The following is a 13,327-nucleotide window of genomic DNA, read 5'->3' as shown; positions in this document are numbered from 1 at the left end:
GAGGGCACTGCCGCCGATGCTGCGAGGAACCCTCGCTCGGCCTCTTTGGGTGAAGGAGCAAAGGGAGATCGAGATGTCCTCGATACATGTCGTGTTTTTTCTCGAGCCAGAGGTGACCATAATTTTTTTCCGTCGGTTTTGGCCCCAACCGGATGTAAAAAAAAATCCGCTTACCGGGCTTCCAAGCACTTAGTTTTTGAGTTGGGTCAGAAAAGTTTTGGGGCCTGTAATTTACAGTGGTTTTTGCCCCAAAATTGGACTTCCAAACAGGACCTTAGCCTAGTATGGAAAGAGATCAGCATGGCCAGGGAACCCCTAACGTTCCTTACCTAAGACAGATATTTGGCAAAATAAGCCAACACAATTGGCATACTTTATATTCTCTATTTCTTTCACAGAAAGAGGAAGCTTCACCCTATCATATGCCTTTGGTTTCAAAATCATCTAGCTTGATACATAGCAATAAGATCCAGGACGGGACTGAATTAAGTGCTAAGAATGGAGAATGTTCAAAAGCCAAAAGTGTTTCTTCTAGCACACACAAATCAGCTTCAATTCTGATAACGGCTGGTACATAAAAATAACTCTAGTTCTGGTAGCAGCAATTTAAACTAAAGGCACCATCTGATCACCGGATGCCTCAATCGAATTTTCAGAGCATTAATTCTAGCACCTTTTGCTATCACAACACCACTTGCATGATGTAGTTTGTAATGCAACAATAGCATGATCTGTGATCCACGCTTTAGAAATCTATACAAGCATCAATCTTAGATTATCAGGCAACATCATTTTGCCACAAATATGCCAAATTATCCTCTGGCTAACCATGAGATCAATAACAGCGTTATGAGACCATAGACCAACATGTTACATTGTAGAGACACCCACACGAAGATTGCTAAATCCATTAAGCCTAGCTAATACTCCAACAACATAAGTAAAGCAATCAGATGTGTGGAACAACCAAGACAATAGTTCCTTTGCAATGTTTTTAATTGCAAGACAAAACGCATATTACCAGAGTTAAAACATGCCTGCAAATGGTGTAGGTGTGACAACGGTCCACGGATGAGGAAGGTATGATCAGCACCGCCATGCCGAGACAGACACGAGCTCACCGCGCTGCCAGTAGAGTGCTAGACCCATTCCACACTTCTCCACATGGAATCCACGGACCTGCACCCGCTTCAAGAGGCAGTCAGCTTGTGCTTCTGCAAGGTTGCTGAGCGGCACTGGAGCAAACCCGGCTGATGTAAACACTGCCCGCCAAGCCATTGCCTTTTCAGCTTTACGCCGGCCAAGTACTGCATCCTCTACTCTCGATTGGATCAGAAACCTCTCAATCTTACTGGCAGCATCCGCATTAGTGCCAGCAGCATCAAGTGAGTCGAGAAGGAACATACAAGACTGGAAGCAATTCATGAAGTGCTGTGAAAATGGGAGGTCACCCCGGTCACTGCCATGGTCAATAGCCACAGCAATCTTAGGAGCAAGTTGTTTCACTAACTGAAGCAACATTGGAAGCGGTGGCATGCGTGCAGAGCAACCAACAGGGAGGCAAACAGCGACAACCTCATCGGCAGTAGGAGGAATGAGTTCCGCTGGATCAAATGCATCGAGATTGATGGCAGTGAACTCAAATGGAATGCCAAGGTCCGCAGCAAATTGTGAGAGGTTCTCCCGAGTAAGATGCAGCTCAAGCGGGTGGTGGGAAGCACTTGAGACGAAGGCCGTGAGCTTCAACATTGGCAGGGTGACATTCCCAGTTCCACGGCGGTGTGCAAGCTCCTGCAGAAAGGAAGCCCACTGGCCGCCAACACCAAGGTCGAAATCAATGATGCGGATACACGATGAAGTGGTTGAGGCGATCTCGTCGAGAAGCGCCTGAGTGGCCGTGAAATTGGCGAACTGGAGCACAGGCGAGAGGTCGGAGAAAGACTTGTATGCACCGAGCTTGAGGACGACGTCGATCGGAGAGGTTAGGCGGGTGGAGCCCTGGTGGCCGTCCGAGAGCGCGAGGAGGAGGGCCTCCTTGAGGTAGGAAGCGGAGCGGAGGAAAGGCTTCCCGACTGGGGGAAGCTGCTGATTGAGCCGCGCCAATATCTCGAGCGCGCCGATGGAGTTGCCGACCTCAGCCGCCTTTGCCGCCGCAGCAAGCTCGTCCAGAAGCTGTTGATGTTGCTGCGCCGCCGGGGTTGTTTTCAACGCTCCTCGCGGCGGTTGCAGCGATGGCTGGAGCTGGAAGGGCCCGGTGTTATGCACTGGTGGGAACGGTAGACCCTGCGGCGGCGGTTGGAGCTGGTTTTGGAGGAGGAACAGGTTGTCGGGCATAGAGTGGTGGCGCTTCGGCGGGGGCGGGAGATGTGGCTGGTGCTGATGGTCGGGGAAGGAGGGGAGCGGCATGAAGAAGGAGGCCGCCGGCAACGTCTGGTGTTGATTGAGGAGTAGATTTGCCGACGGGACTCCAAGAAGCGGGGGCTTTATGTCGCCACCGTCGTGGAAAGGCATGGTCGTGGCCGCCGGCGGCGGCGGCTGAAGCACGGCCTCGGTTGGTAGGAGGCCGAAAGTGGAAGTGGCCTTGCTGCTGCTGCCGCTGCTGCTGGTGAGCGACCTCGCGCCGGGGGACGACAGGTCGGAGGCCAGCGCCCCGGCCGAGGCGCCGCCGCCGCCGCCTGGGTGATGCTGCAGGGAGAACCCGAGCGGGTCCGAGGTCGGGAACCCAAAGCCGGCGGCATTGCCGAGGAGCGGCGGCGCTGGCGGCTCCATGTCGCCCGGCGCGGTCATGATCCAGTTGAGGAACGTCTGGTCCTGACCGGCCACCGCCGTGGCGTCGCCGAGCATGGCGTCCCAGCCCTCCTCCCCGACGAACCCGACGTCCAGGGTCCCCGGTATGGGCGGCAGCTCACCGCCGGACCACTCCTCCTTCCTCCCGCCCCCGCCTCCGCCTCCACCGCCGCCGCCGCCGTGCTCGCCTGGCGCCGCCCATTTGGTGGCTTCGGCGGCGGCGGCGGCGCTGTTGTCCGAAACCGCCGCCACGCCGGAAGAGGAGTCCCCCGCGGCGCCGCCCAGGGACGAAGACAGCGTCGATGTCGAGTACGGCGGGCTCGGGCTCCGTCTGCAGTCCAGCACCGACGTCGGCTCCACCAGCAGGTCCCCTCCGCCGCCGCCGCCCTTCCCGTCCGGCCAAAGCAGCGCCTCTATGGTCCCCGCCCCGCTCCCGTCGGCACTGAAGGGCGCCGCCCTCATGTACCTACTTGCGCATGCTAGGGCGCGCGACCCCTGCCCGGCGAAATCTGGGGCGCGAGGCGGTTCCTTCTCGGTGGTGGTGGTGTCGATGCGGCGCTTGCTTGTGCGCGTGGGCGTGGAACAGCGAGGAGCGGTGTGCCTGCACCTGCCTGCCTGTTGCCGCTGCCGCTACAGCTATAGCACTCTACCCTGCTCTGCGCTCCGCGATCTCCCTCGCTGGGCCAGGATGGGCCGCTGCTGGACGCGACGTTGTGTCCGCAACCCCTGCACTGCACCCGCGAACATGAAGCCGTCAAACGACCTCGCCAATCCACTGCCACCGCAACGCACAGACGCCGTTCCCGCCATGTCACCGCACCTACGTTCCTCGGCCTCAACAAGCACGGACCAGCGCATGGAAGCCGACGGTGAGCCATCAATCTTCCCCAAATGTCTTAGTTTGTAACTCCGTTGCATTAGTGAAGGTCTACGTCAAAATGAATTGACATTATATGTGCTGTACAGAGCCAAGTCTGTAACTCGGTTCAAATTATTATCATGCGTACATGTGCACACTCATGTCTTTATCTTGAATTTCACTTCATATTTACACTTCTAAAACTTTAGAAGTTTCCTTTACCTAAAAATATAGATTTTTCTTTTTTCATTGAGTCAAGGAACTTTAAGATTTGGATACTGAAATGACTTAATTCGAGGAAACAAAAGTAGTAGCAGAAACCTGAACTATGGCCTTGTTTAGTTTGCAAAAATTTTAGGTTTTGGCTACTGTAGCACTTTCGTTTTTATTTGACAAACATTGTCCAATCACGGAGTAACTAGGCTCAAAAGATCCATTTCACAAATTACAGGTAAACTGTGCAATTAGTTTTTATTTTCATCTATATTTAATGCTCCATGCATAGCGACGAAAGATTCGATGTGACGGGAAATCTTGAAAATTTTTGCCAACTAAACAAGGCCTATGACAGGCTGGAACTCTGTTTTTGTTGCTTTGTCTTTGATGAAACCTGGCGCTACACATAGCAGAATGTATGAAGTGAGTGCAGGTTGTTGTGTTATGAAACTTTCAAATCCTTGAAATAAATCTCCTCCAAAATTATACTCCACATGCTAAACAATTTCTGTGAAAATGCAATTTTCTACATTTTACCAAACAAATTCAGGGATACTTGCAGTGCAAATTTTGGAGAGAGGTCCATCTCTTTGAATCAATTTTGAGTATCAATTTTAAAAAATCTATTGCACACTATAGGGAATATACTAATCCTCATCCTATTTAAATATCAATTTTCAAGCTCCATGGTAACTACCCCTCCGAAGTATCTGAAGGTGTGTTAATGTTAATATCTTCATCCCAATTTTTATTATGTAAAGTGGATGAGATTTTACTCAAAAACATCAGGCGAGATCAGCTACTAATTCATTGGAGATTTTATGGACCCGTAAGTAAGGAAATAGCATGACAAGTAAGATCACAAAATTTGTAGAAGGTGATCTTGCTACTTTATGATCATTGGAGATTTTAAACTTTGCAACTATTTAAAATCGTAAGGTTTGCAAACGTATCATGACCGTGATTCTGATCTTTTTTCCCTACAATTTCACAGGTGCCTGACTTTTTCTAGCCATACTCACTGTTGTACTGTACCTACTGGAAACTGGACTCTTGATTCTAGATTGGTTGTTTTTCTGCCTCTATTTTCTCCTCTTTTATGCTGCTGCAGACAAAAAGTCCGTGTGCAATATGTTTGAACTTAAGCATATCATTCAGGGCTGCATGCATCTGTTTCTTCTTCATTGCTGCCTCCTCAGGCTTAGGAACTCCAATGCAAATAAGTATTTTATATTATATTTATTATGTACTGCAAAAAATAGATTTAATTTATTTAGTCTTGTGTTTCAGAGTAACTTTAGTTTTATGCCTTTGTCTACCACTGTTATTTTTTTTATTTGAAGATATTCCTCTCAGTCTTGCATATTTCAGACTAACTTTTACTTTCTGATTTTGTTTTCAGGAAAGGATCACGATCTATCTAAGAAAATTTAGAGGTAAACTATCAATCTATTTTCTTGATTTACATGCATCAGCAGAATAAGCACGAGTACGTCAGTTACTGTGTTCTGTTGCTGTTTCTTTGATCACCAAGGACCCACGGCACTTGCCATTCACAGTTTCAACATTGGTCTGGGTTCAGTGATCAAAGGTAATCATGCCACACATCATCAGTTCATGTAGAGACCTAATAACTTTTCCTGTTATCTTCACGTGCATGTGCATCTTACATGTTGGAAATCCAACCACTCAACCTGCCGAGCTATAAAATGGGCCGCGGCCCATAGACCATGGCTCCCAGCTTCCAACCGATACCCGTGTGTGCCCACGGGCCTGACGTTGCTTTGCCCGCACCGTTTACAACGTCACGCTCTCGCGTTGCCACCACTTCTGTCGGCCGCCGACTGCCCATCAGACATCCGACCCCGTTTCGCTGCCAGCAGCTCAAAATCGGATCAAAAGGCAGACCGGGCGGCCGTCGCGTCGCTTGCCGCCGCCGTGCCGATCGATCCAAAGCCGCTTTCGGCCGGCGGGTGGCGGCGACGATTGGAACTGCGGGGCGCGTGCGGCGTGCCGTGGCCCTCCGGGGGTACCAGACTACACCACTCCCTCGTCTGCGGCTAGCGCCTACGGGGAGGGGGACGCTTCAGCTTTTTCATTGGACGTCTCGGCGAGAATGCTCGCTGATGCAAGTGCGCTGGTATCCATTGTCAGATGTAATCGCTCGGGAGAACTCAGCCCCGTGGGACCTTGATTAGCAGGCGCGTCGCTGCCACACGATTTCATCCATTCTCTGTCCGTGGATGAATGAATTCCGATAATCTCGATGCCCGGCGACATTCTGAGGCTTTTGTTTAGTTGCAAAATTTTTTACAATATATAAATTATAGTATTTTTATTTGTATTTAACAGATATTGTCTAATAATGAAAATTTTAGATTTAACTATTTTAGCATTTTCATTTATTTGACAATTTCTATTGTTTAATTATATATTAAATAGGTTTAAAAGATTTTTCTTATGAATTAATTATTTTTTATTTATATTTATTGCTCTATATATATATATATATCGTAAAATTTGATGTAACGAGAAATTTTAAAAAAAATAGGAACTAAACAAGGCTACAAGCTAGGCTAGTGAATAGTGACACGTCGTTGTTTATAGTTTGCTCAGGCTTCCACGTTAAGCAAGCACGGCGCATGCTTTGCAAACGTGCAGAAATCATCTGACGGTAGCCGCAGCCCGTTGGCCCGGGCCACATGTGACATACTGTATGAATTATGAAACCTCGAAACAGGGACGTCCTAGCACCAAAACCTGTGAATCCGTCTGATCTCGATTACTGCCGACCTTGCATGCTTGTAGTACGTACATACAAAACCAGCAAACAAAGGTCCATCCACACGATGCAAGTATAGGAGTAAAAATCTTCACGTGTGTCGAAGGTAGTGGTGGTCACCTAGAAGGTAGGCAGGCACGGCAGGAGGACAAGTCACGATGTACTAGTAGTATGTATGACTTGACGCGACACGACTCGCTGTCCGGCTTTTACAGACAAAATGTACAGTACCGTAATTAGTTTGGTTGCTCCTATGCAGTGGCCGTGCACATCAGCATGGACCGAAATACAGTGGTAAAAGACATGTCCTACGCGGATTAAATTAGTGCACACCCACCCAGTGACCAGCCCGATATGTTGTGCTTGCACTCGGAGAAACCAAGCAAGGGCCTAGACCTAGAGGCACTTTAGTTGTGTATAAAAATTACTGGTCGGTCAAAAATTAGGGAGTTTTTGTTTTCCTCCGGTAAATTTTACCGCCCGTAACATCGAATATTTAGACATATATATAGAGTACTAAATATAAACTAATTATGAAATTACACAGCTAGAGAGTAATTTATGAGATGATTTTTTAAGCTTAATTAGTCTATGATTGGACAATAATTTTCAAATAAAACGAAAATGCTACATTACCCATTAAGGCCCTGTTTAGTTCCCCACCCAAAAATTTTTCATCGATCTCATCGAATCTTTGGACAAATGCATGGAACATTAAATGTAGATAAAAAATTAAACTAATTACACAGTTTGGCTAAAAATCGCGAGACGAATTTTTTAAGCCTAATAACTTCATGATTAGCCTTAAGTGCTACAGTAACCCACATATGCTAATGATAGATTAATTATACTTAAAAGATTTGTCTTGCAGTTTCCTGACGAGCTATGCAATTTGTTTTTTTATTAGTTTCTAAAAACCCTTCCCGACATCCTTCCGACATATCCGATGTGACACCCAAAATTTTTTCCTCCACCATCTAAACAGGGCCTAAATCTTACCAACTCCAACCAAACACCCCCTTAGTTAGCTACTTACTTTACTCTAAATTATAAGTTGTTTTTATCTTTTTTTATATCAGTTAGATATTATATTCAGTTACATAGTAAAATGATTCTACTAAAAGTCAAAATAATTTATAATTCAAAACGGATGAGGCAATTATTAGACAAAGGTTCTGTTTAGATTCAAAAAAATTTTAAACTTTGACGCTGTAGCACTTTCGTTTTTATTTGACAAACATTGTTCAATCATGATGTAACTAGGCTTAAAACATTTGTCTCGCGATTTGCAAACAAACTGTATAATTAGTTTTTGTTTTCATATATATTTAATGCTCCATGTATATGCCGTAATATTCGATGTGACAAGAATAAAAAGTTTTTGGTTTTTGGATGAACTTGTTAAACAAGGCCAGCTCCTCTCCTAAGGAGTTATTTGGCACAGGGTTTTTACGTAGCGGGCAGAAAATACCGATGACTGCGCTAAGCACTGGAAAAATCTGCCAACAGACGTTACGTAGCGGGTACAAAATACAACGAGGAAACATCAGCGATAGAAAAAGGAATGCCGATAGAAATCACATCGGCCCATACACAAATTCGGCCCGTGGACAATCTGGCACACGTTTCCTTTGGTTGGAGGCGAGGGCTACTGCCGTCCGACTCCGACCAGCCCCGTGCGCGCGCGACGGTCAGGTACACGACGCGCTCTCGTGTGGCACCTTTCCCCGACATGTGCACGCCCAAAGCCTACCACGCGCGCCCTCTTCCCATGGCAGCCTGCGCAAATCCCCGGGCTTTCCCGTGGAGCGGGCCCAAGAAAAACGGCCTCCGTGTGCTCGCCTTGGTAGATGCATCAAGCATGGCTGTGTGGTGAAGGCGATGAACTGAGGCCTTGTTTACTTTAAAATTTTTTTGTAAAATAGGAATAATAACTGGGATGCACATGCTTGCTGAAATGTTTTTTTTTTTCAGAAATGACATGCTTCCTGTAATGTGATGCACGTAAACGTAATTGGGACACTTTGGAGATAGTCAGTCTCACAGACAATGGCAGTGCGAAAAATCACCCCTTGCGTGCTGTTCAGCAGTGCAGCTTCCAAATGTACACAAATATTCTCATTAGCCAGTGGCGGAGCTAGTAGGGTCACGGCCACCACCAACGCTGTAGAAGAACGAATTTAATTCCTAATGCTAAAACTTGTCTTATTTTAGTTTTTTTCTGTCTGCGTGAACGAGAATAGGACCCTGCAAGCCTGCCATTCCATCTGGACTCCCAAACCATAGTAGGTCCTCAATATAATTAGTTTTCTATCCATCTATCGCTAATTACAATAAATGTTTTAAATCTCTGGCTGACATTTAGTGGATAACCCCTAATAAAATAGCTAATGACGGTGCTAATGAGAATGTAGCCGCTGACCTATATCATCAAACCGGTATCTGTTCGCTTATGTGAAAAGTTATCGCTGAAAGTATTGATCGCTGATTTGTTGTGAGAGAAAAACACTGTTAAACGACTGACAGATTCGGCAGATAAGCTCAAGCGAACAGGATAGTCGAAGTTTTAAGACCTTGTCTGAAAGTATTGATCGCTCATTTGTTGTGAGAGAAAAACACTGTTAAACGACTGACAGATTCGGCAGATAAGCTCAAGCGAACAGGATAGTCGAAGTTTTAAGACCTTGTCTTAAACTACCCTTAATTTCTTTCTTTGCACCGAAAAGTGATAATTGAGTAACTGTTGGTTTTTAAGTCGCGAAGAATAATGTCGATACATGCTATGAGAACTGAGAAGACAAGAATTCCCTTTTTTCAAGGAGAAAGGTAAGAGTCAATTCCTATGTAACATATATTCCCCCCCCTTCGTTTTTTTTAAGGAATAGGAGGGGTCTTGGCCCCCTATTGGAATTTTATTTCAAAAGGAAGTGCGACCAAAGGATTAGTTCTAGAAAACCGGTTACAAAAGGCCCAAAAACTACTAGGGAACAAGAATGGAAAAAAAAGGGAATAGGAGCAGAACACTAATTAGGCTTCTTCCTCTTCTTGACATAAGGCACTGATCCATGAGACGAAGCTAAATAGACTTTCCTTTACTCTCTGTTGAACCAACGGAATCTCTGATAGAAATTTCCTCCGACAATTATGAACAGCCGGTTGTGTATTCCATCAAAGATCAAGTCATATTTCCCCCTTCGTTAACAAGTGGAAAGCTAATGATCAACTTTTCCAGGACAAACGTTAACTAATAGTAGTGCTAGCTGGAGGCTGGAGCATACCTAGTATATATCCTTAGCCTTTAGGGCACTAATCCAGATTTAAGCAAAGAGTAGTTAATCATAACATTGCACATTGTGGGGCCAGTGAGGGCACAACAAGCTAAGGTACGTTTCTTCTCGGCGTTCTCACAATCCAAAGGGGTAAACCAAGACAAACATTGCTAGCTAGCTGTGTGCCATAGAACTTGGGAAAAACAACTACTAACAGCTTTTAAGAACCGTCGGGCTTCACCCATGCACCCCCTTCGCGTTCATGCACTTTGTATATATTCCCAAGGGCGGTTCACCGGCCGAGCTACTGTACCCCTCCTCCACCACCTCACGCGCGCGCGCATTCCTCGGCTAGTTCCTCGCACGGCCATCAAGATGATCGCCTGGCTTGGCTCCCTCATGTCTCCCTTCATATCCACTTCTCCTGCTGCTTCCATCTCATTCTACTGCTTTAGCTTGTCTTAGCTTGCCATGCCTACCGGCTTAAGCTCTGCTCTTCTTGCCCCAAAAGGGCAGCTAATGAAGCACAGCACTGCTGTTATTCTCCCCGTTCTCCTCCTCCCCATCGTCGTCGTTCTCCTTGCTAGCTCATGTGAGGGGCGAGGTCTTCCTGTCCATGGCAAGGTCCGCAGCTCCAGCAAGTCACATCGTCTACCGGGCAAGGTTGGCATCTCTGAGAGGATTATGCGTGGCTTGACAGTTCATCACCTGATCATAGAATCATTGTGATTCTAACAAGTATCATCTTGGTTGCATATTCTAATCCATTTCGTTTCCCTTCTGTAGGATGTGGCAGCAACAAGCTTGAAAGCTGACGGTTGGCTGTCAAGGCAGCTGATGGAGGCTAGACACATGATGGCGGCTCAGCAGGCGGATGCGGAGGTGAAGGAGGGAATGAAAATGGCAGCAGCATCTGCTGGTGCAGTTCGAGCTACAGCTACGCCTACGCCTGCCGATACAGTTTGGCAGCGGCTTTCTCAACGGGAGGACACTGGGTTTCATCTGGATTATGCCGGGCCTAGAACACATACCCCTTCTCACAACTAATGCGCGCGCGGGATCAGACCATTTCGTGACCAAGCTACTTCCTCCTAATCATCCTTTTTGTATTTGAAAGCGTACTATGTACATGATTTTGCCAGCCCTAGCTAACTCTTGACGACAAGATCTCACAGACCTGTGCTGCTGCCCTGTGTGCATGGGCTGCCAATAATCTTCGTTAGCGTATATGGTCCACTTTAATTTCGCTATATATGTTGTTGGTAGAGTACTCTGGCTATAGACTGCTAGAAATTTTGTTGGGTCAGGATGAGACAGATCAGACATGTATACATGCATATATGTGCTTTTCCCCTGTGATATAATTATTTATATATGCCCATCTAGCTAGATCATGTATATGATCATGAATTAGCGTAAGAATTAAACAAGGAATAGTTTGTGATTGATAATAATTAGCAGCGTGCAAAGCACACATATGTGGGTTAGTCCCGTGCTTCTTTTAAGTAAATTTCATCAATATGTTTAGCAGCTTAAATTTGCTAATTGTACTTATACCACATGATGTCCTGGTACTCTCAGAAGGCAATTTTAGCACCATCAATTATCTAAACTTACACTAAACTGTGTCATACTAACCTTTTGACGATATGGCCAAGACATATGGGACTAACGAGTAAATTTCATAACTCGCTTTCAAACTTGTCCCCACTATGCTCTTGTCAAGGTTTCGATACTCTCAGATATATTTTTGGCACTTTTAATTTTGTTGATTATACCACGCGAGGTCCAAATAATCATAAGTGGTATTAAATCGGGCGCGTGGCATGCAGATGCGATGACGTGGTCCTGAGCGTGTGGCATGCTGATGCGGTGATGTGGCTCTAACAAGTCATGCTAACATGCCGGTCCCATCTTCTTTCTCATCCACTCTCTCTTTCTCTCTCTGTCTCTCATGCCCTTTCCCATTGGTGAGGTCATCTCATTATCCTCAAGCCCCAATCCACCACCTTCTCATCTCTTTTCCTCACTCCCTATATCTCTTATTCTAATCTCTTATCAAATTGGACACGAATTGTATATCGACACTTTTTTTTAGTATGAAGGGAGTACCAATCGGATAACATCATATATTTTTGCAAAATATTTTATTTGTTCTAAATTATAAACCATTTTGATTTTTAGATAAATTATTTTTTACTATGTATCTAGACATAGCATATATAAAAAAAAAACTTAACTCCTGAGGGTAAAATCTTCCTCGAGGCATTGACGAAAAGGTAGATGATTATCTTTCATAAGGCCCGGAAAAAAACACAAATCCTGGCTAATCAAGACGTGCCACTAACGGTGAGGACATGCCTGCGACTGCATATCACAACACTGCAACGATTAGTGGACCACATTTTTTTTCAAGATCAGGTTGTCATCCATTTTTCATTAAGCAGGAACATATCACAACACTGCAACAATTAGTGGACCATGTTTTTTTCAAGATCAGGTTGTCATCCGTTTTTCACTAAACATGAAGCAATTTAAAGTTTTACAGAGTAGTGGCACACAACAACAACATATACGATTGCAAGATGCGCGCACTAAGGAACAAGGTAAGAGACTATACGACCATCTGGTGCGTGACTCAAGCCTAGAGTACGGACCACATATTTCGCCGAAAATAGCCTAGTGTGGTATTTTTGTTGAGAGTGGAGAGTTGAACTCTCGGCCTTTGGTTTTATGCTTCCTACATCCCTACTACTACACTACGTGTACGTTCTTGACATATAGCATATAAGTGCATAGCAAAACTTATATATTTAGAAAAGATAAAACGTCTTATAATTTGAAGATGTATAGCTCTCTTAATTTTAAAGTGACGTTGTAAGCGGTCTGCGAATAATCTTGTTTTAACACATCACATATGAATACCCTAGTCTTACAAACGATGACACAGTTATCAGTTACTCCCTCCGTACCCAGATTAGTTGACGTTTAGGATATGATTGTGCTTACCAAGGAGTCATTAATTAGGATGTATTTTTCTCTGTCTACCCCTATTAAATATGGCATCGGGTGCATTTTATATGAGAAAACTACTTAACTCATATGGTTAGTACAGCGAGGTGTTAGTCAGGCCAGCTGTGTTCGAATCCTTGTGGCCACATATTTTGCAGGTTTTGGTTTTGTTGGCATTGTTTGCCTGCATGCGTTACGGCTGGGTCTGGGTGTGGCGCGCGTTTTGGGCTAGTTTTTTTACGGGGCTAGTTTTTTTTACGGTGGCGCAGGATTCCAAAGGTCTGATGCATGGACTACTTTGACGCGAGCGATTAATTGCGAGCGAAACGAGGAGTTGGCGAGCGCTACAGGTGGGCAAGGGCAATCGCGTCCTAAAAATAACAGCGGACGTACGACGACAGC

At 45.6% G+C, this 13,327-nt stretch overlaps 1 protein-coding gene across 1 annotated transcript; it reads right to left on the bottom strand.

Moving 5' to 3' along the window:
- Positions 723-3,549, bottom strand: LOC8055973 (scarecrow-like protein 6). The gene has a single exon (XM_002446872.2). It carries the CDS (start codon positions 3,247-3,249, stop codon positions 1,087-1,089), a length of 2,163 nt encoding a protein of 720 aa, XP_002446917.1. The 5' UTR covers positions 3,250-3,549; the 3' UTR covers positions 723-1,086.

Source organism: Sorghum bicolor, chromosome 6 (genome assembly GCF_000003195.3).
Source record: "Sorghum bicolor cultivar BTx623 chromosome 6, Sorghum_bicolor_NCBIv3, whole genome shotgun sequence".
Classification (NCBI taxonomy): domain Eukaryota; kingdom Viridiplantae; phylum Streptophyta; class Magnoliopsida; order Poales; family Poaceae; genus Sorghum; species Sorghum bicolor.
The sequence above is the reverse complement of the archived record's forward strand: the minus strand, read 5'-3'. Positions and strand labels throughout refer to the sequence as shown.

What these genes read in the sequence shown, in the direction of transcription:
- LOC8055973 (XM_002446872.2), bottom strand. Translation starts at nt 3,249, where the DNA reads ATGAGGGCGGCGCCCTTCAGTGCCGACGGGAGCGGGGCGGGGACCATA.